Source organism: Canis lupus, chromosome 4 (genome assembly GCF_048164855.1).
Source record: "Canis lupus baileyi chromosome 4, mCanLup2.hap1, whole genome shotgun sequence".
NCBI classification, from domain to species: domain Eukaryota; kingdom Metazoa; phylum Chordata; class Mammalia; order Carnivora; family Canidae; genus Canis; species Canis lupus.
Window position 1 is genome coordinate 59,282,588 of NC_132841.1, and position 25,686 is coordinate 59,308,273.

Sequence of the window (25,686 nt, forward strand, 5' to 3'; positions counted from 1 at the left end):
GAGGTCCCTTAAACCTAAAAAGGAATGTTGTGCAGTCGTCCGGATAGGAGATTTTTCACGGGGTGGTAATACTGGAGGGGCCCTGAGGGGATCTCCTGGGGACATCCAAGACCCCAATCATCCATTTGAAAAGTTAAAACTCAGCGTAGGATCCAACGCTTTGGCTCCCAGGGTCAGAGTTGCGTATATGTGAGCCAGAGACACTGGGAGCTGCTCTGCCTGTGACGCCTCCCAGGAAGCTTTCAGATAGCCCAACTGTGGGAAATGATCCCAGAGTTCACGATCCCAGCCCACCAACAAGCATGGGGGCAAAAGGACCAGGGCTCTGCAGCCAGGAAAAGGGCTGGGGCAGGGGCAGTTATGATACCTGTCTGAAATCTCTACAGGTCACCTCTGCCTTTGGTGGCCTCAAGGGGAAGGTTAGGGCCCGTGAGGGGGAAGGAGTAAAAGAATGGACTTTCCAAGCCGGGGTTGCAATATTGGGCAGTGGTAAGCAGCTCCTCATCATTTGGAGGTGGGCCAGAGCCTGACCTCATCGGAACTGCCATGTCTCGGTACTGCCTCTGTGTGCGCATGGGGGAGGTGGGGGTGCACAATACAAAACTGCTGTGAGAAGTCAGGGCCGTTCACTTTCTGACAAAGCTCTCGATGTATTATGTAAGCCAGAACTCCCTGGAAATGCACATGGGTAAAAATTCAGAAGGCAGCGCCCACTTAACCCAGCACCAGTTCCACTGCAGGGCACGTGTGTGGGGTGAAGCCTTGAGCAGTCAGAGAGGAACTATCAGAGACCAGAGCTGGCTCCCAGGCTACCTACTGCAAGCCCTTCCTCATACGGAAGGGAAACTGAGGCCCGGGGGAGAAGGGGTTGTCTGAGGTCACACAGGGAGTCAGGTGCAGATCTGGGACAACCCAGTTCTGACTCTTGATGGCAGTTTGTTCCTCTCCACCCGGGGCAGAAACCATTTGCAGGAGCCAGGGGGCGATGAATAGGGGAAATTGCCCGATTTAGATAACAGGGCGAGGGGGAGGGGGCCGGAGGGAACCAGAAAGTATATGCTCTGCCTAAAGGCATTTACATTCCACTTTTAAAGAATTCAAACACACCTGGACTGTAAGGGGCTGTGGGTTTCCCCCACACCCTATAGCCTTTTGGGCCAAACTCTGCATGAAGGAGAAAACAGAAGAATGATTTTCATGGGACTATGGTTCCCTAAGTGCTGACCCAAGGAGGAGAGGGGAGCCCCCACTTCCAAGCCACCACACCTCTGTACCCACGGCAGATCCGGACACACAGCAGTCGCAGACAGCTCACAGAGACACGCCACACGCTCACACATGGCAACTGAGTCGTCCTACCCCGCTCCCCGGGCCAGAATCAGGGAGGAAGGGGAGAGCCCAGACCACCAGCCAGAGAGCGCGGAAGAAAGAAAGAAGCGAGACAGATTTGAGGCTGAGTGTATTGAGAACAGGAGAGAAAACAAAGTTGGGGGAAGAGCTCGGCCAGCCTGGCCGCAGGAGCTGCAGGATGGAGGGTGGGCTCTTCGGTTGCTAGCTAGCCCTCAGGGGTAGAAGGGATCAGGGATCAGGGGTCGGGGTAGGGGCTTCACTCCGTCCTGGGAGGGGCCTGGCATGAAGAAGCTGAGCTTACTTACGACTCCCCCACGCATGCCCCCAAGTTCTGGGCAGAATGAACTCACTAGGAAGGCACCCCCTGTTCCCATGGAGACGAGCCCAGAGCTCACGAAAACTGCAGGCTCAGCCCAGCATGGGCACCGCCTCCACCACCCCTCGCCCCGCTGGGAGCCCAGAAATAGGGCTGGGGAAGAGAAAGTGGGTGGTGCTCGGCCCCCAGCCTTGGGAGGCTTCCATCTGAATGCTGCCTCTTGCGTCCGTATTCTCTCCCCCCACCCCACCCCACCAAGCCTGATTTGGGGACCGTATCGCATCAAATGTGTCAGAGGTGGTGAGAATCTCACACTACCTGACTCAGCACCCTCACTGTAGGGGACACTGAAACCCAAAGATTCACATGGAATTCATCTGTTAGAGTCCAGACCTCTGAAACCCCGGCCTTCTCCTCAAAGCTTCAAGGGCTCCTCCTCCGTCCCACCAATCTGCTGTGCTCCTGCCCAGCCCTTACTATGCTTCCACGGTCCCCAGGCCACCCTGAGCCTGCGCGGGACCAGCCTAGGCTTCCGATCCCCTGGCCTCCAGCCACACCCTCCCAGGTCCTCACAGACCTCACATCTCCATCTCCAACGGTTCTATGGCAACAGCCCGTTTCCTCCCCCACTCTTCCCAGGGGACTGTCTTATCACTTACAAGGCCTTTCTCCCAGAGCGCCAGCCTCTCCTCCCAATCCTCACAGACTGTCACGGCTGGAAGGGCACTGACTGTACAAATAAGAAAACACGTCCAGAGAGGGAAGGTGACTTGGCCAGACTCACACAGCAAGGGGAGGCTGAGATGGGACCAGACCCTCCTCCCAGCCTCTCTCCCTGCGGCCCCCTCCACTGCATAGAGATAGCTGCTCTTAGTTGGGCAGATCTTGGCTGAGGTTGAAGGCCAGCTAGCCAATGGACTGCCAGGGGCCCGTCTCACTGCACACCCTGCACATCCTTCTACAGGGCTCCCCTCCTCTCGGGGACGCCCTGGGACCTCGCACGCCCCAGCACACGGAGGGCGAGCCGGGTGGAACCAGGAGGGAGGTCTGGTCCCTAAAGGGGAGCCAGGTGTCTGCAGAGGACATGGAGGCAGGGAAGCAGAGGGGCAGGGAGGAAAGCATCAGACAGCGGTGGTGGGCTAAGTCCTCATCCAGCAGAAGAGCCCACGAGAGGAGAGAACGTGGCGGCCGAGGCAAAGCTCTCTGAAGCAGCGGAGAGGAAACGGTGTCCAGAAGGCAGAGGTGGAGGAGACAGACCAGTGCAGGTAAGAAGCCAGCGACAGGCAGAAGGATGCCAGGAACTGGAGCAGCTGAGGAGGCGGACCCTTGGCTGGCTGGTTGCACAGAGGCACTGGCCGGCTCTGTTGACTTCAGAAGCCCATCTTGGGGCCCCCTTCTAGGCCATTCCCCAGCAAGACGCTGGCATCCCTACAGATCACCAAGGCCCGAGGAAGCCCCCCCAGCCTCATTTCGGCCTGCCAAGGGAATTCTCTCTCCATGACCCTCCCCCTCGACCCAGTATCGGACGGCAGATCCCTCAGACGTGGAGTCTAATGACCCTTGTGGCAGCTGTAGCCCAGAGAGCGGAGGTGACTTGCCCAAAGTCACAAAGCTAGCTGGTGGCAGCATCAGCCTCTGAGCCCCGAGTCCCCATACTCCTGACCCTCAGCTCTGTGCCACTTCCAGACACATCTGCTCTCCATCCCGCCCTCAGAGAGGGCGCCCTGCCAGGTAGTGGGATTCCTGTGGGATCCTTTACTTGAAGCAGAAGGAAGGCTTCCACACCTGAGCCTCGATCCCAGCATTCCGGGTGGAGAAGGAAGGCCTGGGGGCCTGCTTGGCTCGGGGAGACCACGCCCTGGAGGGCGACACGGGGGAGATATCGCTGCTGTAGGTTGGGCTCACGGCCGTGGGCTGGAGGCCGTCCTGGCCAGGAGAGGTGTAGAGGCCCGGTGAGGAGCGGGAGGCCCGAGGCAGGGCGGGCGACGCCGGGAGGGCCCCCTTGGGCAGGCTGGGCACCAGGTCCAGGGAGCTGGGCTTGGCGGGCGAGGCAGCTCTCGGCGAGGCCTTGACAGGCTCCTTGATGGGCGAGAGGACGTAGAGCGAGGCCCGCAGCGGGTAGGCCGGCTGCTTGGTAGGCTCGGGGCGCAGGACCCCATTCTCAGGCAGGTAGCCGTGGTAGAGGGAGGCGGGCGGGGTCCGGGCTGGGCTCCGGGAGGCCACTCGGAAGCCGCCAGGAGCATTGGTGGAATATTTCCAGGATGAAGGCAGGGACATGGTGGGTGAAGGGCAGCGGGCCAGTTCGGTGTGGCCCGAGGACTCGATGACATACTTCTCCATCCGGGACTGGCGGCGGGCATAGAGCTCGGCCCCCTTCCCGGAGGCCTCGGACAGGTTCTGGTTGGGCTTGGGCTTCGGCTTGGCCTGGATGCGCGGTGACTTGAGGCAGGAGGCCCACTCCGGGAGGATCTCCTCGGCCGCCGCGGGGCTGGCCCTGTCCCGGGGTGCTGACTCCTGCTGGAAGTTGGAGGCCTCAGCCCCCAGCGCGAAGGGCTCCTCCTCCACGCCTGCCTCCCCCTGGTCCCTCTGCCTCCGCTTCTCATCAGCCGTCTGTACCAGGTCCAGCAGGTCTGGATTCGGGGTCACCTTGGGCTTCTCCACGAAAGTGAACATGGATTTCCGGCTGCCCCTGCGGGCCATTGACTCCTCCAAAATGCCCGTCTTGCTGGCAGGAACCGCCTGGCTCTTCAGATGAGAAGGCTTGGGGTCGGAGCTGGGGTAAAGGGCAGAGTAGGAGGGGGGAGACCTAACCCGGGGAGCCAGGGGGGCCGTGGACAAGGTCTCGGCATAGGTGGGAGGTGGAGTGAAGTTCCCCAAGGGGCGTCTCTCCAAGGCAGGGCTTCGCTGTGCCACGGACCTCCTTTCCACCATGGGGCTGTGGGACATCACGTGTCTCTGTGGCCGAGGGCTCCTGTCTGCCACGATGGGGGGCTGGGAAGCCAAGGCCTTCTCCCCAAGATGTCGTCTCTCTACCATGGGGCTCCGCTCCATCTGGCTGGTGCTCCCCGGCGCCTGGATGCCGAAGGGTCTGGCGGTCCTGTTGACCACTGATGGGGGCTTGGCCAGTGTGAAGTGGACCTCACTGTATAGCTTGGTGGGCGTGGGCGTGGCTGCCCACCCAGACGTCTCTTGTTCTGTTGGCACCACTGGGACACTGGGCTGTACATCGATGAGCAGGGAGCTGGACATGAAATCCGGGGCTGGGGTCCCAGAGTCGGAGATGGGAGTAGTTTCTCTGGAGAAGGTGTTGGTGGTGGTAGGTGGAGCTGCCACCTTATCAATCAGAAGTGTGCTGGATCTCACCTCCGCAGCTGGCTCTGGGGGCTGCCCGCTGGAACACAGGCTGCTGGGTTTGCAATCTGACGCCGTGCCATTGGGAGGGAGCTGTGCCTCCGAGGGCTGCTGGCTGTTTGAGAGCGGCAGGCTCTGCGGGGTGACAGTCGCCGGTGGGTTCTGGTTGATGTCTGCAGCTGGCAGGCTGTGGTTGCTGTTAGGAGCTGGTGTGGTGAGGGTGGCACTGAGTGAGGACAGGTTCTGGTTGCCATCTGCAGCTGGGCTGTGGGCCTCTGTCGTGGGCGGGCTTGGTTGGCTCTGCTGGACCTCTCGGTTCTGGGACAGGTGCAGCCCATTGGCCGTCAGCAGGGCTGCATTCTCCTTCAAATAAACCACCAGCGGGACCTCTTCCTCCTCGCTGGCCACCTTCTCCAGGTGCCGCAGCAAGTTGGCTTTCTCTGAGCATCCCTCCATGCTGTGAGCAGGGACCCCCGCGTCAGGGCTCCGGAGGTCGGGGTTGCTTGGAGGGCCTGGTTCAGGCAGTGAGGGGGGACTCAAGCAGAGCCCTGAGGCATAGCCTGCAGGGCTGGCAGGGGGCGTTCTGAGGGACTCCTGGCTGGGCTTGGGGCCCCTCAGGCCCTGGTTCTCCGAGGTGAACTGGTTCACTCTCTGCCGGCGCCTGTTGAAGAGCTGGACGCCCCGGGAGTTGGAGCTGGGAGGGGTGGTCAGCTGGGCAGCGATCTGTTGACTCCGGGCCTTGGCCTCTTTCAGATCTCTCTCGGTGAGGCTAGTGCTCTGGCCCAACGCTGTAGAGAAGGACAGAGGTCCAGTTAGCGAGTGGGAATGTAGAGCCACGGGGGTACAGAGACAGACAGACAGATGGCCACTGTGTCCCTCCTACTGATGATCTTTTCCTCTGGAAGTTGATCTTTACTCACTGTTTCCTGGAATCCCCTCTCCTCATAAAGATCCCTGACCCAACAATCGTGGCCCAACTCAAATGCCACCGCCTGTGTAAAACCTCCCGATTACCCTTTCGGGATGAACCTGACCCTCATTTGGCTTCCCTCTGAAGGTTGTTGATACTGCACTCAGCAAGAACATCTCACCCTAGCAGTACCCGCTACAGCCCTGACTCATCCCCTACCACCCTTCTGCACTCACTAGGCTCTGCCCTGCTGGCATTCTCTCAATTCCTTGAAAATGCCGAGTTTGTTCCTGCCCCAGGACCTTTGCACTTGCTCTTTTCTCTGCTTGGAATGATCTTTTCCCAGGTGGTATTCCATGTTGGTTCCTTCTTGCCACATGGGACTCGCTTGAATGTTCCCTCTCTGGAGGGGTCTTCTTCTATAATCAGTCCTCCCCTCTCCTATCCCGTCTCTTTGCTTTATTTTCTTCATGACATTCACCATAATTTGCGATTATCATTTCCTTGTTTATCATCAGTCGCCCCACCTAGAATGTAAGCGCTAAGGGGGCAATGACCTTGTTTGACCTGGTCATCATTCTGTCTCTGGCCCCTAGAATAGTGCCTGGCATAAAGTGGGCACTCAGTAGGCATTACTGAATGCATGAACAAACCCCCCAGGAGATTTTCTATGGGCCTGTCTTAGGGGCCTTTACACTTTCAATCATTTGATGACACTAACACTTCCTCTTTTTAGAGTAGGTAATGCATTCACATGGTCTAAAACTTTAAAAAAATTTAAAACCCACAAAGAATTCAGTAAAAAAATGTCCCTCCACCCCTGAGAACCCACACTGCAAATCAGTAACAACTGCGACCAGTTTCTTCTTGCTTTTATTTATTTATTTATTTATTTATTTATTTATTTATTTATTTATTTTTTCTGCTATGACTACTACTACTTTCTTGCTTTTATTTAAATAATCATTTTTAAACTCCTCATATTTTAATATCATGAGAGTAAGACATTGGACTAATTTCTGCAGCGACTCTACTAGCACGTGGCATTACTTTATTTTGTCCTCACAAGGATATTGGTAGGAGACAAACATTACTTGCCCCTGTTTTACAGAAGTGGAAAATGAGGTCCAGAGGCTTTGTAAGGAACTCAGCTCAGCCATAGTCACACAGCAAAGGGCTGCAAAGCTGGAGTCAAACCCAGTTCTCGCTGGGTTCACAACCCATGCTCAAGCTGCCTGCTTGTTCCAGAAGGTCCCTTTGGGATGTACGGGACACAGTCATGGGGTGGGGGGTGGGGCAGGTTCTGTCTAAGGCTGGAGTCTGGGACCCGAGATCAGTGATCAAGCTGGGGTCAGACCCCTGTTCATCTGTACGTTCACTACGTTCACAGTCAGCAACCATTTCTCTCTATACCCCCAGCGCCCGGCTGGCACACATTGGTGCTCAATATATGCTTATTGAACAATGAATGAACAAATGGGCCAGTGGACAGATGGATGAGATAGCCTGTGGGCATGGTTAACAGTCGGTGGCTGGAAAAATTCTTCTGTCTGTCATCCTCCCCCCGCCCCTCCCTACTGTGGGAAGCTAATTAGTTCTTGAGGAATCTGACCCTGCCCTCCCTCCTACCATGCCCTCATTAGCGCTGGCCATGACATGCTGAATGGGTCTCCAGGGACAGTCTTTCCAGGCACCCTGCCAGCGAGGCTCAGAATTCATGGACTCCCAGCACCAGAAGGGTCCTTACAGAGGAGCTCTTTGATCATCACCCCCATTGTATAGATGAGGAAACTGAGGTCCAGAGAGTCACCCCAGGGTCAGAGCAGCAGCTGTCTGGTCTCCACCTCCTTCTCCCTGCCTCCCATCAGGATCTGGCTCCCCACCCACACACACCCGTGCCCACCTGTCCAGAAGAGCCTGCCTTGTGCACCCTGACACTTGCTCCCTCTTAGTAGGGCTCCTCTGCTACTTAGATCACCCCATCTATAAAAGATGAAGGATTTGCGGGTTTGGCCAGGCCACTGCCCTGGGGTGGGGTCTTAGATAGGGGCAAGCCAGCCACACAGGGGCCCCTGAGAGGTTGCTGGGCTCATACAATGTTCGCCTCCTCTGCTCTGCTGTGAAACCAGGACTCCTGGCCCAAATCCGGGCTCTGCCATTTGCTACTTGTGTGACCTTGGCAAGTTACCACACCTCTGGGAGCCAGTTTCCTTAACTGAGAAGAAGTGATAAAAGTACTGACGTTAGGGTTGAGAGGCTGTAATGAGGTCATGAATGTCAGCAGCACTCATTGTCATCAAGCCCAGTGGACAGGGGAGGAGCTGCTCGGTGGTAACCCTTCTCTGCTCCTTGGAAGGGGTCAGAGCTTCTTCTGGCAAAGGAGATTCTCTTAAGGTCACATAGCAGGGGATGTCAGTGCTGTTGGAGAGGCAGGGATTACTGCCCCAAGCCCCAGAACCTTAGAGTCTCGACAATGGCTGTCCCTGGGCCCAACTGCCCACATAATTCCTGTGACGCTAAGACCATGCCCCTGAGTTACAAGCCTCTGCTTACACACGCCACTGACAGGGAGCTCAGTGCCCTAAGAGGCTGCGTCCCACTAACAAAGGCTCTTTAGCTATAAAGTCACACCTTACATTCACCCCCAACCTCTACTGCCACATAGATGAAAAAAATTTCTTTTTCTTTCCAACCTGAGAGCCCTGCAGAGATTCACAGACACAAATCACATCCCCATGGGACACGGTCAGGATACACATCCATAGTCTCACGGGTGTTTCTTATGACACAACTGCTAACATCGATTATACATATTCTTATTTCATTTCCACAACAATGCTATGAAGCATGAACCATTATTATCTACTTTTAAAATTGATTTTATTTATTTATTCATGAGAGACACAGAGAGCGAGGCAGAGACATAGGCAGAGGGAGAAGCAGGTTCCCTGTGGGGAGCCTGATGCGGAACTCGATCCCAGGACCCCGGGATCACGCCCTGAGCCAAAGGCAGGTGCTCAGCTACTGAGCCACCCGGGCGTCCCTATTGTCTATTTTTCAGTGATGAGAAAACCAGGTTCAGAGTGGTAAAGTGAGTTGCCCAAGGTCACAGAGCCAGAAAGTACAGAGCTGACTCGTCCCTGGCTCTACATGACTCCAGAGAGCACCAAGCTTTGTGGCTAGCGCGTCCCCACAGCGTGGGGCTCACAGAAAGTGCTTCAGTGTTTGAAAAATCCAGACTTCCCAATGTCCCCTGCACTTGCCTGTTTTTCCCTTGCTTCTCTGCTTCCATCCTATCCCCAGACTGGTTCTAAAGGCCAAGGGTTTAGAAAATACTCAAAATGTCAAAGCATGAAGGGCCTCTGGGTTAAGCAGGCCTGGAGGCTCAGAGAGGGAGAGGATCGCAGAGTAGGCCCCGGGCCAGTACCCTGTCTGCTGACCCCCAGCGGGCTTGGAACTTCCCCCCACTGCTGTTCTGGGACTAGAGGAGGGCAGCTGAAAAGGCCAAGGGGTGAGAGAGCCCTGCCTCTGAGGGAGCTCCTGTGCCCCCACCCCCCGCCTGCAGTGACTCCACGGAAAAGGAATCCGGCAGGAGGCTTGGACAAGACCCTGCCAGCGATCCAGCCGATTTCTGCCACCCTGCACAAACAAAGCTGGGAGAAGGGGGGCCGGGCTGGCCACAGGCACCCCAGAGTCCCGCACTGCAGGGCACCAGGGGCGGCAGTTCCACGCAACATCCCCCAGACTCAGGAATGGTTGCCTCTGGCCATGTCCCGGCCAGCCAGGAGCCGGATGGTGCTCCCTGCCGCCAAAGAAGCAGGAGGTGGCCGAGGGCCGCAGGGGCCAGGTGCCTCCCGAGCCCCCCACCTGCATGGCTGCAGCCTGTGCCTGTGTAAGCCGTGATGCCCCCTCTTCTCAGGGGGGTGGGGTGCTGGCCCTTGAGTGACCCACCCTGGACAATGGGTCGGGAGCTCTGAAGACAGGCCTTCAGCAGAGGAAGGGGTGAGGGCAGACACAAGGAAGAGCTGCCCGGGGTCAGGAGAAAGGGGTCCAACAGGGCTAACTCCCTCAGAGGGGGGTGTGGGGGAGAAGCCCCAAGTGCAGCTGTCAGCTGTCAGAATGATGACTACAATGGCTGCTGCAACCACACAGCCCCCACTGCCACCCAGGGGCTGCGCTGCACACTCTACTCAGTTCTCCCCCCAACTCCAAGAGGTCAACCCTATTATTCTCCCCAGTTTGCAGATGAAACTGGAGCTCAGAGAGACCTGTCCAAGGCCATACATGTTGTAAGTAGCAGAGCTGGGATTCCAAACTCAAAGTCTAGTTGCTGAGTCTCATTTCTTAACCATTCTGCCTTCTAGACCCAGGCTGTGGAGGGAGGGGACACCAATGGAGGCTCCAGAGCTTTTGGATGAGGGTCTGCAAAACAGCCTGTTTCCTCATCACATAGTCCATGTCCCCAGCTGCCTAGGACAACTCATGCAACGCTCCCTTCTTCCTCTCAGGAGAAGGGCTGCTAGAACTAATTCTTACTAAGGTATAAATGACTGCTAGGAGATGAAGGACCTCCCGATAACAGGCTCTGAGTGGACAGAGACTGGTATGAGTGGACAGAGACTGGTATAGGGAGTCAGGAGACTTAAGTTCCAGTTGTGCTTTGGCAGGGATAAGCCCTTTCTCCCACCCCTATCACCTCTGCAGGCAGTTGCCAGACCATCAGGCCAGTCTGGACAGAGGATCTGAAGGAAGGAGGTGGGGCAGGGGAAGGGAGGCCAGAGCAGAAGGTCAGGACAGGGAGAGAATTCAAGGAAATGCTTCTTCACACGGCTGCCGTCAATGGGAGTACCCAGGCCCCACGTAGGGTGGAGTGGGACAGGGAGCCAGAGGTGGGAATAGAGACTGGCTGGAGGCAGCCCATTGTGGCCGCCCGGGAGTCTTGGCAATGGGACAGGTAAACAGGCTGGGTAAACTGCCCCCCTGCCGGGTCAGGAAGGAACCAATGGCTGCCCGGTGCACAACCTCTGGCCTGGCTGGAGGCAGGAAGATGAACTGGGCCTGAGTAATGGCCTGGCCGCCTTGCCAGCCCCTGCCCCCCATCCTCTAGGCTGGAAAAGGAGGAAATGACACAGCCTCTATTCCCTAGGGAGTTCTCCATCCACGCCAAGTCCCAGGGAGTGCAACCTGACTGAATCTCGGCAGGCTGCCAGCCTTCCTCTCAGGAGGAGAATAATTCATACTAAGGTGAGGAGGACTGCCAGAACATGGGAGATGCCTAAGAACAGAAATGGTGAGCCCCAGACCTAGCTCCAGCCTTGCTAACAGGCTGTCAGAAGCCACCACAGGCCTCTTCTCTTGAGGCCCGGAGGGGAACTGAGACCAGAGAGGGATGCCAGAGGCCCTAAGTCACACACCCCAAAGCACAAAGGCACCTCCGAGTGCTCATCTTACTCACTCCAGCTGGCTCCTTCCTGCAGCCCAGCTTCCCCCTGGATGCTGAGCCGGCCTCGGTTCTCAAAGCCTCCGGGGAAAGGCAGCCAATTGCCTCGCTGACAAAGAGAGGAAAATCCCACTTCGAAGGCAACGGAGGAGCTGGATGTGACTTCTCTCCTCCACAGATGACTCAGCCCAGCTCTTTATCAGGAAAAGCGATTTTGCAACAGCTTTTTAAATGGCCTCTCCGCCCCCAGTCTCTCCTCCGCCAATCTACCCGCCCCGTGCTGCCAGATTCATCTCCCTCTGCCTGGCTTCGCTCACTTCTCTCTCCTGCCTCCCCAGGATGTGAAGGATCGAACAGCAAGTCCTCATCCTGGCATTCAGGGCCCCTGACACCGGGGCTCGCCTGAGAGCTTGCTAACCTGCTCCCTGTTCCCTCAGCAGCGGCCAGAGAAGATCCAATGGCTCTTGCTTCCCATCGGCGCCCTGTGAGTTCCCGCCTCCCGAGTGTGCTTTGCACCCGACCCCTCTACCTGGAACCTTCTCTGTCTCACATCCTTTCTACCTGCCCCAGCCTTCCCACCTTGCTCACATGCCGCCGCTCCCTCCGAAAGGCCTCGCCTGGTCCACCAATGTTTTCTCTGCGCCACTTCATCATAACCTCATCACTCTGCATATTATTCACATGAGTGAGAATTACCCTTCGGGGCGTGCTCACCACCTGCCAGGTCCTTGCTTCATTTATAGCAACCCTTGAGGTCAGCAGTACCTTCGTCTCCATGGGCTCAGAGGGGTGAGGTGACCTGCTCGATGTGGCACAGCCAGGTAGAGGCAGGGTTGGAATTCAAACAGGGTGGCCCAGCGCCCAGGCCAGGGCCCATCACACCGGCCACACTGCCTCCTCCCAAGGTCTTGCTCTACAGCAATCACAGTCTCGGTCTTATCCCCCATTCCCACCTCCCTGCAGACTACAGAAGCCTCCAGGGCAGGGGCCTCAAAGGCTTCATCTCTGTGTCCCCCTCCCCCCGTCCCCCACACCTTCCACGCGTGCTTGGAGAATAACAATGAAGTCAATGAGGATGACAGCAGCCAACATGTGAGGAGTCCCAGCTACTGCTGAGCTAAGGGGTTAGCATGTATTTTCTCATCGAAACCTCACCGCAACTTATGAGAGAGGCTCCCTGACCTCTGTGGAGGAAAAAGAGACTCACAGATTTAGAGAGCTCACCCCAGACCTCACAGCCAGCAAGCGGCAGGCAGAGCAGAGCTGGATCTGGGAGTCTGATTCCAGGCCTGGGCCTCTCTCCTTCTGAAGAGCTCATTTTCCCCATCCACTGTTCCAGGCCCAGCCCAACTGCCACTTCCTCCAGGAAGCCCTCATCAATCCATCTGGACTCCCAAGATCAGTGCTCCACTCCCGCTCAAGCTGGCCCAGGGGCCTCAGGGCAGAAGGGGTCAGAGGAAATGACAAGTTGAGAAAGCTTAGGACCAAGGCCTGAGGGGAAGCAGACCTGGCCCAACTCCTGGTATCTCTCTACTGGAAGTGGGCTGGCATCAGGCAGGGCAGGGTGGGTGGGATGGGGGGAAACCAAAGGATCGGGTTCTGGGTTCTCCAGTCGGCAGGGGCTTTAGCTGACAGCTATCCTTTAGGCCACAAGCACTGCTCGTTGCTAGACCTCTGCTGTATGGTCGTTTTCAGGGACTTGAATATGGTGACCCGGAGAGAGGCAGGCTCAGTCCCAGGTGCATGGCCAACTGGAAAGGACTGGTTCATGGAGAACCATGCTCAGCCTCAGGCCCCCACTTCCCAGAACAGCCCTGGTAAGCCAGGCCTGCCCAGCCCCGTCCTCTCCTGTCACACCAGCCTCCATCACCCCAGCCCTGGGAGCCTCGGGACAGAAAGGACTGCCACACCCTGCCCTTCCAGACATGTTTAATCCAGGAGACAAAAGGTGGTGAGCCATGGCCGAGAGACGGTTTCCCTAAACTGCCTCTGCCAGGGGTGTGCGTGGGCCTAGTCCCTCTCTGCGTCTCCAGCACCCAGCTTAGGGCCTGGCACGCTGGGCCCTCCGCAAAGATGCAGCCCTTTCTCTTGGCCCTGTAGCAAGCTGGGGCCAGAGCAGGTGTCATCCTCTCTAAATGCCCCCACACTCAGCAGAGGCCGTGACTCGGGAGTTCAGTAAGTGTTGAAGAAATAAATGACTGAAGGGAGCCTCCCATGATCCAAATCCACCTTCACAGTTTGCCCTGCCATTTGTCCCGGGAGACAACTTCTGGATTCGTCTAGGTGTCATATTCATCTAGATTCTAGATCAGACATCTACAGGGTACTTCCTGGAAGAAGTGGAGAGAAGGAAGGAGGGAAGGAGCAACATGTTTGTGGGTGACAAGGGAGATGAGGCCTCAAGTGGCAGTGATAGACCTAAGAGGCAGAATATTCCATTAAATGCTGAGAGAATAAAGAGCCCAAAAGAGACTAATTCAGACAAAGGAATCCTGGAAGGCTTCCCGGAAGAGGTGGCATATGCCCTAGGTCTTGAAAAGGCGGACCTATAGAGGCATTCTAAGCCACAAGGCCAGCCCAGCAGAGGCCAGAGGAAGGCTCAGGACAATCCCCACCCCTTGCCCCTCCACCACCCCTACCCCAAATCAAGACCAGCTGGAGAGAAAGGCACCTTTGAGAGCAACAGAGCCGAGGGGCTTGTGCAGAGTCTGAGAGTGAAGGGGGTGATCCGGGGAGAGTTCCACGGGAGCTGCGTGCATTACGTGGTACCTGCGCGGGGCCTCCGGTGGGTTACATAACCGCCCCACCGCCCTGGCCCCGGATTCGACCCGGATTGGGCCGGGACCCTCCTCCGCCTCGGCCTCGCCTCGGCCTCCTCAGCTGTCTGGGCTGCTTCCCTCTTACAGAAGAGGCCGCTGCAGCGAGAGTGAAGGCCAGCGCCCTGCGGTAAATTCCCCACATTCCTTCCTCACAGAAAAATAAATAGCCCCGGAGAAAGAACGCAGCAGGAATGATAATGACGGCCACTCCGGGCCGCTCGGCAAGGCAACAGCGCAGGGAGCCTGGGCGCCTGCAGCCGCCACCAGCGTGGACCCCGTGCACCCGTGGCCTGTCCCCCCAGGCCGCCTGACCCCCCCAGGCCGCCTGATCACGGAGGCCGCCTGTCCCTGGAGGCCGCCTGTCCCCGGAGGCCACCTGTCCCCAGAGGCCACCTGACCCCGAGGCCGCCAGTCCCCTGAGGCCGCCTGTCCCTGGAGGCCCACTGACCCCGGAGGCCGCCTGTCCCCGGAGGCCGCTGACCGCGGAGGCCGCCTGTCCTTGGAAGCCGCCTGACCCCGGAGGCCGCCTGATTCTGGAGGCCACCTGACCCCGGAGGCCGCCTGTCCCTGGAGGCCCACTGACCCCGGAGGCCGCCTGTCCCCGGAGGCTGCCTATCCCCGGAGGCCGCCTGACCCTGGGACCTCCTGTTCCTGGAGGCTTGCTCACCTGCCTCCCCTGGCAGTTCCCTGAGCCATGCCAACTCTCAGGTCTCAGGCTAGATGCACATCTGCCAAAGAAGGCTCTGGGAGTCCCTTGGTCAGGGCAGGTGACTGCGGAGGGCAAACCTGTCCGGTGAGACACACTCCACTTTTATCAGACTGCTGTTTATTGGACACTTCTTATATTCCAGGCATTTGGTTTAAGTGTTATCATTACATTATTATGTTATTTCATTTTCTCTTCACAAGCTGTGGCCTGGGGGGCCATTATACCCATTTGACAGATGAGAAAACAGGCTCAGCAAGGTTTTTGGGATTTGCCAGGGTTATCTGGCCAGTGAGTGGTATGCGGTCTCCACTCCCACATCCGCTCAGCCAGGCTGCCCTTCCCAGAAAGCCTTTCTTTACCAAGTCCAGCCAGAGGCGCGGCCCATTCTCCTCCCACGCCCTGTTCAACAAGGCATCCTGTGCCACTTGAGGGCTACCTTTGGTAAAGCACCTCACCTCTCTGGGTCTCGACTTCCTCATCAGTGACACAAGGATGATAATATCTGCTTTGCAGAGTCACTGCTGCATAAATGAGATGCAGAAATGATTCCTACAGTATAAAGTACTGTACATGCCTGAGGGGGATTTAACTTTAGCAGTTTGCACAAACCCACCTCTGCATAACTCTGCTGGGCTCAGGATGTTTATCTGTCTTCTTCCCTTCTCTGGCCATCTCTGAGGCTGGTGTGGCTCTTCTGCTCACAGTCGAGCACAGCCCAAGTTCCCCTCATTCTTAGTACCCCCGCCGTCCAGCATCCTCTCTGCAAGGGCACCCCGGTGTCAATCTCTAGCCAATGTGCTATAGCAGAGAGAAGCAGGTTTGAATCCCAGGTCTGGCCCTTGCTAGATATGAGTGCCCAGGCCCCTCGGGGAGGCCCCCAGGTCCAAGACTCCTAGGAGGGAAGGTGCAGCCACGGTGCACAGCCCTGCAGCCAAGAGGACATCATGGCCCTGGGCGTGCTGGAGGCTGCTGACCCTGCCAAGTCCCTTATGCCATTCACCAATTACCAGGCCTGTCTGGCTCCCCTCCAGAAGGAGGAGTCTGCTGCCAGAGTAGAAGTTGGATCACCCAGCCCCGCCCATCCCTGGTCCCTCAAACTGCAAGAACCAAAGACTAGAGGCCAAGAGATTTGAACCCAGTACCTGTCCTGTCACAATTTGGGTGAAACATTGGACCAGTTCCTGACCCTCTTTGGGCTTCAGTTTGTCCGTGTGTTCAAAGAAGGGACTGGACCAGAGCAGTGATTCCTAGAGTATGGTGCCCCCAAACCTCCAGTGGAAGCCCAAGGATCTAAGTGATACCCTGATACCCAAAATCCTAATAGGTGAATTTCACATGTGTACTTGCAAAGGAGTATGATGAACACATCAAACCTGTGAAAGGCATATTACTGCTTAAGGAGAGGTAAAAGTAGATATTTCGGTAGTGAAAGTTAGACAGGAAATAAGTATAGGTGGTGCACGGACTCCTTCATTTACCCGATATTTGTTGCACACCAACCAAGAGCCAGGCCTGTTCACAGCCATGACCGAGTAACAAAGATCCCTGCTTGCATTCTGGCAGGGGAGCAAGATAATAAATAGATGAGTAACTATACCAGCAGGCCAGAAGGTAAATGTCATAGAAAAGAGATGAAACAGGGACAGGACATATACTGACTGCATGGGGTGTGGGGGGTGGTCTGCAAAGGTAAACACAGTAATCAAAGTCTCTGAGAAGTCACACCTGAGTAAATAGGTGAAGAAGGTGAGGGAGTGAGGCCCGTGCATGTCTAGGAAGAGAGACCAGGCAGAGGGAACAGCTGTGTGAAGGTCCTGAGGCAGCCTCGTACCTGGCAGGCCTGGGGATGGGGCACATGATGTGGAGGTGGGACACGGATGAAGGAACCAAGTTCTCTAATGGCCCTTCTACCGCTGCCCTTCAGGATCTTAGGGATCCCGTGCATTGCAGCCATTTGTGCACGCATGTATACGCACACATGTGGGCGTGCACACACATACACACCCGACAACATACACACATCCTCAATAGCTTCTTAATGCTGGTGAGAGCCCAGCCTGCAGCAGCAGCACCTCCTCCTCTGCACGTACACCAACACAGAAAAGTTCTGCTTGCTTCACACCTGCACTACGGAGCATCATGTGTGCAGACCCCACACACGTGAATGTGTATGCACTGTGTACCTGCAGGCATGCAAGCGTGACATACAGGGTCTCGGGTGGCCCACTGGCACCAATGCACATGCAGCACGCGTACGCCCACCTTGTGGGAAGGCATGTGCACTTCTCTCCCACCAGCCTGCCCTGTCTCCAGGTCACTGAGCTACCAGCCAACCCTCGCCTGGAGGGCACATGCTACCGTGGAATGTTAAGTGCACTCCCGGCATGACTTCAAATTCGCTTCTCCAGCACCCTCTGCCCCTCAGTCATGGCTTCCTCTTTCTAGGGATACATTAAAATCTATAGCCTGATCCTCAAATGCGCCAGTGGGTTGTGTCCCTGTGGAGAATGTCCCCTTTTCTACTGCAATTAAATGGAAAAGCCATGTAAAATGCCCAGCACGGCACTGTAAATGTTACCAGCTGCCAGCAGCATCACTGGATGTCACAATCCTCCTTCCAGGCTTCATCCCTTTAGGTTGCTGCAGGTGGGGGTGGAGGGTGGGTGGAGAGCTGAAGAGTAGGAGGAAAGAGCCAGGCCAGAAGGGGGCGGGAGGAACTGGCTTTTAGTTTCAGTTTGGTCCCCAACTCATCGTGAGGCCTTGAGCAAGTCCCATCCTGTCTCTGGCCCAGATCAGAAAGCTGCAGGTGCTCCAGGATCCCTCAGGAAGTATGTCCCAAATGCACATTCCTGGGCTCCACCCCAGACCCAGACCACAGATTATCCACTTTAACAGTCCCCCTGAGGGGTTCTGAAGTGCAACCAAGTTGGGGGCCCACTGGACTTTAGAGCACATGAATTTCTAAATGTGTTCCCATTAACTTAGGGGCAAGTGCTGGAACATAGTTTGGTGCATAGTAGACTCCATACTGTTCACCAAAAATGCACTTAAGAAAATATGTTTATTTACATCCCTTGGCTATGCGCACTTATAAAAGTTTTACCAGCACCTTTGTATCCATCAGAGACAGGAGCAGAGCAGGGATTGCCACACTATTTTACAACTGAAGCAGAGAAAGACCAAGGGGCCTGGCCAGGATCTCCCAGAATGCAGGTCTTCAGCAGCCAGAGCCAACCAGAGACCTCAGCTCAGCTTCATGACATGTGCTGCCCGGGGGCCTTATCGCCTCATCCCAAATGGTTCTGACTTCTGGCCCACAGCATACCTGTCATCCACTCCAGCTTTACAAAGACTCTGGACACGTGTGACTTCTCCCATAACTCAGGGTTCACCGAGAACAGGACAACCACAAACAGTTAAGTTCTTTCTAGCCATAATAGGGTCCCTCTCAGTGGGCAGTGCAGGGGCGCCCCCAAATTCCTAACATTACATGCTACTATTTGATCCGAAGTGGTCCTTCTGTTCTAGTCAACCTGAGTTCAAACGCCAGCTGAGCAGATCCCTACCTTGAGCGCGTCTTATACATGCCCAGCTTCCCCTTTTGTAAGGGGTCTCCTCATCCCTACCCTGCAGCGTGATTATGAAAACTAGGTCTCGTAGGTGCCAAGCACCCAACATCAGGCCTGGCACAGACGCTCCTGTGAGGTCACAGCACCATGAACTCACAGGCTCCAAGTGGGAGCTCCTGGAGGGCAGGGATTCATCTCCTTCACCAGCGTACCCACACCTACCCCGTGTACTATGTGCTCAATAAACATGGGCTGAATGAATGCAGAAATGAACCGGTATCTCCAAAGCAACTCTGTCCTAGTGCTAGCTTACCATTCTATTTCATGACCCATTTCCCAGTTTAGGGGGTGAGGCTCTGAGCAGGAATGGTCAGGGCCAGAAGGGAAGCGTTATGGGTCATGGGAAGCGTCCCCCTCCCCCATCTGCCAAGGCAGTGACAATGATGGCCATCGGGGAGGGTGGTGTTCTTGGGGCTCTGAATGTAATCTTGTTGACTCAGAGGCATAAATAATGCACTAGCATGTTCTCTCCTCACTATCCTGTCACGCTAAGAATAGCACCGGCTACCCTTTCAGGAATTCCACAGGGAAGAGAACAGGACACCAAGATGGGGACAAGGTTGCTAGGCTGTGGATGGTCAAGTACCCTCCCCCCAAGCCCATCTTTCCAAACCTGGGAAAGAAAGGACCCTGGATGGCAGAGCTGAAAAGGCTCTTAGAGGCACCTGGTCAGGAGTTCTCCAGGGATGAAGAAGAAGCCTGAGAAGATGGGGAACCCCAGCCCCCACCCTCTTCCTGTTATCTTTTCCTCCTCCCTTCTGATGCCCAGCCTAATACGCTCGGCCTCAACCCCCGCCCTCTACACGCCTCGCCCTCCTTATTCATACAAGGAATAAATATAGAGTGGGTGGTTCCCCTCTTATGTGTTTCATATGGGAAACTTCAGAGAGAGAAGAAGATTCTATAGCTTTTAATTTAAGAAAATGTTTAAAAGTGACGACCTAGAACAGTCCCTCTCAAACTCTAATGTACACTTAACGTAATTGCTCAGGGATGTTATTAAAATGCAGATTCAGATTCAGGAGGGGGGAGGTGGTAGTCTGCGTTTTTAAGAAGCTTCAGGGCAATGCTGATATTGCGTCGGGGAGGGCCCGCACACAGAGCACAGAAAGCTAGAGTGTTTCCCTGCAATACAGATGGAGAAGCCGAGGCCCAGAGAGAAGGGATGTGCCCAAGAGCATACGGCGGACTCGGGCTCCGAACACAGGCCCCCCCCATTTCTCCTAGAGTTTGGCCCTGAGGGGCTCTGCAGTTTCGTGGTGGTGCTTGGAGTGGGACAGGGGACAGGGGGCAGGCAGCAGTGACAGGCCGTGGCAGTCAGTCCAGGGGGAGGCCACCAGCCAAAGCTCCTTGGGTCCACAGGCTCTCCCAGGAATAGAAGGAAATAAGAATTATCCTGAACAGAGGCACTCAGCTGAGTGAAGAGCTAAGAATGTGCCCTCACCAACCTGCATTTGAGGCCGGATGGACCACCAGAACCTCCTGGAAGGCATAATGCATCAGGTGGCCATTACACTGCAAACAAGATCTGGTGGCTAGGGGAGTGTGGAAGGACCCCATAGCAGCTCCCTCAGGGTACAGATCCAAGGCACAGAAGAGATAAGGCAAGACCAACCTCCCAGAGCAGCCCTGGGAGCCTCTCCTCCTTCCCAGGATGGGCCTCAAACCCCTTGCCAGGCTCCAGGCCCTGCATGACCAGCCCCACTGCCCCCGCTGCAGCTCCCCCCAGAGTGTCTTACTGCCCTACACTCCAGCCATGCTGGCCCTCCTTCAAGTGCTCAGACTGGGCCCAGGCACCTCCTCACCCCAGGGCCTTGGCATCGGCTGCTGCTTTTGCCTAGAATGCTTTCTTCCTTACCCCCTGGGTTGTCCTTTTCTGACACTTCTCACCCTTCAAGTCTGTTTATGGGTCTCAGGGAGGGCTGCCTGCCCTTGGAGGTCACATTCCTCTGCCTCTCCTCCAAACTTTCATTAGATCTGTAATTCCATCATATTTTCTTAAGCGCCAATCTGCGGCAATGGTAAGCAGCCCTGAAGAACAGGGACCTTGGCTGTCATTTCTCTGCTCTGTCCTTGCCTCTGTGCGGAGGCCACGGCTGGGGCTCAGTAAATATTTGTTGATTGAATGAAGGAATAAATGGATAAAAACGTGGCTCACATCACTACCGCAAAGCTTCCCAGCTCTGTGGTTTCTGGCCCTGCTCACCCTGGAGAAGGTGTACGGGACTGGGGTTTGCAAGATTCTCTGGCTCCAGTCCTCTGCTCTGTTACTTTCCAGCCGAGTGGGCTTCGCAGGGCACGTAACTCTCCGATGTGGGTCTCTAGCACCCTCTGTTGTGTTGAAATGAGCGATGGAATCTGGCAAAGACTTTGGAAGCCGTAAAGAGCTTTCATTGGTAGCATTTTTGGCTACCAATGGCGTGTTTGAGGCCCGGAGAGGGAAGGAGCCTCGCTCAAGGCCACACAGCCAGTGTGAGGTGACTCCAGAGCCCACTGGCACAGCTTAAAGCCTACGACTGAGCTGCAGGCCCACCCAGGCTCAGTGAGAGCGCCATCTGCCTGGAGGCTGGGCAGGGGTGGAGGAGGGAGAGCATTCAGCCTCAGGCCCAGTGCCAGGGTGGGGTGGGTGGAGCCCCCTGCGGGAGCCCTGAGTGGGGCCTAGCAGCTGGGCCTGGGGGAGCCAACTGGCACCCGCTGGGTGGTGGCATGCTTGTTCCCCATGCGCGTGACAGTCTATTTTTTAATCAGCACCCTCCCCTCAACTTCATGTACCCTCCCCCAAAGGGCCGGGTATCAGGGATCATGTCCTGGCTGAGACCAGAGCCACCTTGGGGATCAGGGGGAGGGTCCCCAAGTCCCAAGGCCTCATGGAGCCCACAAGTACTAAGCATCCCAGGAGGCAGGACAGGGGGACTGGCGAGGAGCAGCTCCAACCTGTGTGACCTTGGGCTGCTCCCCGGACCCTCTGACCTCAGTTTCTCCCCTCTGTACAGTGAGGGGAGGCATGCCAGACTCCACAGGAGTTCATTACAACTCAAGCTCTTGGGATCCTCTCAGGCTCCATGACACTAATCACACCCACTCGCCACGCCCTGGCAGTCTCTGTGCCCACAGCACTTCCAGGGTACACTTGATCCTCCCTGACCTACTCCCAGGGGAGGGGGCGGGGTGGGGAGAAAAAAGGCTGAGCTGGCTCAAGGGCCATCCTTAGAGCCCCAGTCCCCAGACCTTGGGTTCCTCTTTCCAGGACCTGAGGAACAGAGATAAGAAGGACTGAAGAGGAATGCTGTGTGTTCTTAAGCAGGTGGCCTGGGCTCTCCGAGCCATCTAAAGTAGGAGAGATCGCACAGAAGTCAAGCTTACACGCTTTGGAGCCAAACTGCCTGGGTTTGAATGTGGCCACTTACCAGCTGTGTGGCCTTGGAAAGCTCACTTAACCTCTCTGTGCCTCAGGTTCCCATATAAAATGTTGCTAATAATAGCACCTACTTCGGGGAGTTGTTGACAGGTAAAGAACTTAGGATATCCTTGGCACGTAGTAAATAACCATAAATACTGACTTTTTTCCCAAGAACTTTGGTATTTATCTATTGAACACTTTTAGTCTCCAAGAGATATTATTCCAGAAGGTTGGATATGTGAGTCTCAGGTCAGCCTACTCTCCTGTCTGTGGGGCTCCTCCAGCCTGCCCCTTCCCAGCGCCTCCTGCTGGCCTCGTGTCTTTGGTGTTCACTGAGCTCTTTCACTGCCACGATCCCCTCACATCCTTCCTACCCCATTTCATCGCAACTCCGAACCAGGACCCAAACCCCAGAGGAAACAAAGGATTTGTCCAAGACCACCAGTTACTTAGCTAAGACTGAAAGTTCAGGTATTTGTTCCTAACGTGCGGTCCAGGCTCCTCTCTACTATGCTGTGCCCATCCTCCTGCCTTCAAAACCTGCTCCTGGCCAAACATCAAAAAGTAACTTATACTGAGCTGTGAGTCTTGAGCTAGGGTCCACTTTCTCAAAGGCTTGCCATTTTAACAGAGATCAAAACAGGACAATATTATCTAATAAGTGATAGTTATCTTTTTTAGCATGTATCGTCATTTGATTTCAAAACAACAGTAAAGATAGGGTTTATTATTATTTCTATTTATAGAGGAGGAAACACAAGTCCAGAGAGGTTATATAATCTGCTTCAGATCTCCCGGCTAGCCAGGAGGAGAACCCAGGGGTCCAGCCACAGAATCCGAGTGTTGGCCATACAGGAAGCAGGTCCCACAGGAGGAGACTGAGTTTTGCTTCACCTGCCACGGCCCTGGGAGGCTGGGCCGGGGAGGGGAAGGTTGCCACAGTCCTATACTACACCGCCTCACCGAGTGGAAAAGATGAAGCTAGGATGGTGGAATTTCAGGCAGTGGCCAGTTGGTAAAGATTTCATTCTGGAGAGAGAGGGCTTTTGTAAGCCTCTGGAATTACAGGGCCTGGAGGCTGTCCCCACATTGATTCCTCCTCTGGCCACACTGGGTAGCGACTGAGACCCAGTGTCCAGGGACAGTTCACAAAGGACTATGAGCTCACACACACACAGGCCTAACTCAGCAGAGCCCAGCCACTCCTCTGACTGGATCACAGGCCTGGGGCTCCTTTGGGTTTGCAGCCTGTAGCCGTGAGGGACGAAGGCATTTTCAGAACCTATGCCAATGGCCACCCCCACCCATAACCCCACCCTAACTCCTATTTTAAACTATTTATTGTCCTTTGAAACACCCTTCCTCACAGCCGAATCCCTCCCATTCTTCTGGACCTGAGTTCTGGACATGCCTCCTCCATGAAGCCAGCCATGATCACCCCTTCAAATAACATTCAGGTCTCCACTCCAATGGAGTGAGAGAGGCCTTCCCCAGCCACCAATACAAAGTAGCCCCTCCAGATTGTTCTCCATCTTAGCAGCAAGGCTTTTATATACATTTTATTTATTTATTTATTTATTTATTTATTTATTTATTTATTTATTATTTAAATACATACCTTTTTAATCTATCTGGAAATATCTTGTTTATTTTTGCCACCCTTTTTCTTATCTACCTCTCCAATCAAAATGCAAGCTCCCTGAGGGCAGGAACCCACCTGTTTTGTTCACTATTGTAACCCTAGCACCTAAGGACCCACCCATCCTGTCACTAGCCAGGGACACTGAGGTCCATAAAGAGCAAGGGATCACACAGCAAGCAAGCCACAGAGATAGGCTTAACACACAGGTCCCTGCCCTGCAGCCCAGGGCACTTGACCATCCCCACACCCACCCCCGTTGACCCTCTGCTAGCCTATCTTGTCTCTGCCTCCAAACAACGATGAGGGCTAGAGCCTACAAATCCTCCACAATGGAGGCGCCCTTCCACTTCCCTGGGGCCTGCAGTGCCCTGAGCTGTGCAGCCCTGCCTGCTTCCCCCCTTGGTCCCTCCCTTCCTGGCATCAGCAGCTCTGATGAGCTCATGTCTGGAAGCCTGGGAGCTGCCCTGAAGGAAGAGGTGCCTCCCAGGCCAGGCCCCTAGACCTGCAGGTGTGTACAACCCCTTGGCATGGGGGCGCTGGCAGGTGGTGGGAGAGTGCTGACCCCTGCCCGGTCCACCCCTAGAGCTGTAAAGTAGGCTCATGTGCCAACCGTGAAGATAGGGCACAATCAGCGGGGAAAGGACATGTAGATAAAGAAGGCTCCTCCCATGCTTCTCTCATCTCTCCGGATGCACCTCTGCCACTTGCTCCCTCCCTTATCAAGGAGCTCCTCTGTTCCAAGGAAAGGGGGCTCCGCTGCCTTCTACTCACAGCACTATCCTGGTCAGATCTCATCCCCTCCCCAGCCTCAGTCTCCCCAGCTCTAGTATGGGGAGATGGAACAGAACGCTGATGGAAAGAGGTTAGGGATCAGCTGGGAAACAGGCACCTGGGTGCCACGGGGTTTTGTCCTTTTTCTCACTTTAGGGGAAGGGCAATAGCCAACAAGAGAGGGAAGGGGTTAAAAGCCTTATTTTAACCATTAAATGCTGATTCCACCCACGACTTAATTTAGGTGCTAGTTTGGGAGATGGGGGGAGCTAGCCCACTGCCTGCAAAGTGAGGGCCACTCTGAAAAAAATGGGAGCCAGGGCAGCACAGCAGCAAAAATCTTGCTTTTGAGAAGTTCTCTGAATATCAAACTCTGAGTGATTCTAGTCCATCCCCCCTTGTTGTCTAGATGGGGAAACTAAGGACAGAGAGGAGAAAAAAAACAAACCAAGTTCTCTCACAGAGACAGAGGCAGGGGACCCCACTTCAAATGGCATTTTCCCAGTCCACTGCTTGGGGTAATACAGTGCTTTGTATGTGGCTCTGTCCCCCAACACAGGATAGGGGGGTGGTGACAGGCTGACAGGCACCAGCAAGACTTCCAGTCCCTTATCCCAGCATACCCTAGTTCCTCTGCTCAGCATCTAATCTCATCCTACACCGTGCATCAGGGCAGGGGTGGGGCACCCTGGGACTGCCCGCCCGGTCACTGCAGTCTCCCATGCAGCTGTCCCCTCAGGGGTCACTCTGCCCACCCTCTCACTGGGAGCCAGAGAGGACAGGGCTTGCCTCCAGATCCCACAGCGAGTTGGTTGATTCCAGTGCCACTTGTCACCCAGGAGAGGGTGGGAAATGGGGTGTCTGGTGCTTCCCTGCTCACTCTTGTTCTTTGTAGACAGCCCAGACGGGGAACAGAGGGTTCCCTATCCCAATCCAGAGTCAGCCCATAACTTGGGGTGGGATAGGGAGCAAGGGAGACCCTTTCCCCAGAGTCCTCAAAGAGGGTCAGAGTCTGGTTGGAGCTCCTGACTCCTCAGCAGCAGCAGCAGCAGCAGCAGCAGCAGCAGCGTAGGGATGGGGGGGGGGGGCGCCCCACCCTCCACTCACTTCACCTCCACGGCCTCTCACCTGGGCAAACCGGGTAGTGGTCCGGGTGTCGTGAGAATGTGCTGTAGAGCCCTTGGGACAGTGACTCCTCTGCCCCCGGGGGCTCAGGCAGGACCCCGACTTCCCCGGGGGCGGGGGCTCGGCCAGTGGTCCCCGCGTCCCGGCCCCGCCCGCGGGAGGGGGACCCGAGGCCAGCACCCGGCGCTCCGCTGCCCCGCGGCCCCCCTGTCGGTCAGCCCGGC

The 25,686-nt window shown here is 55.8% G+C and overlaps 1 protein-coding gene and 1 long non-coding RNA gene across 7 annotated transcripts in view; one reads left to right on the forward strand and one right to left on the reverse strand.

Moving 5' to 3' along the window:
• The window catches only part of SYNPO (synaptopodin), a 54,900-nt gene that overhangs the window by 4,782 nt on the left and 24,432 nt on the right, over positions 1-25,686 (reverse strand). For 3 of the 6 annotated variants that reach the window (XM_072824508.1, XM_072824512.1, XM_072824510.1), the window contains one exon: positions 3,452-5,805. In XM_072824508.1, the coding sequence (XP_072680609.1) occupies positions 3,452-5,805 (2,354 nt within the window). Of the gene's footprint in view, positions 1-3,451; positions 5,806-11,378; positions 11,843-25,465; positions 25,620-25,686 lie in introns of those variants that run through there. The other 3 variants (XM_072824514.1, XM_072824509.1, XM_072824511.1) reach the window with 3 other exon arrangements.
• On the forward strand, positions 5,771-13,315 carry LOC140632468 (uncharacterized). Its single transcript, XR_012030068.1, has 2 exons — positions 5,771-12,889; positions 13,063-13,315. It is a non-coding gene; the product is annotated as an uncharacterized lncRNA (long non-coding RNA).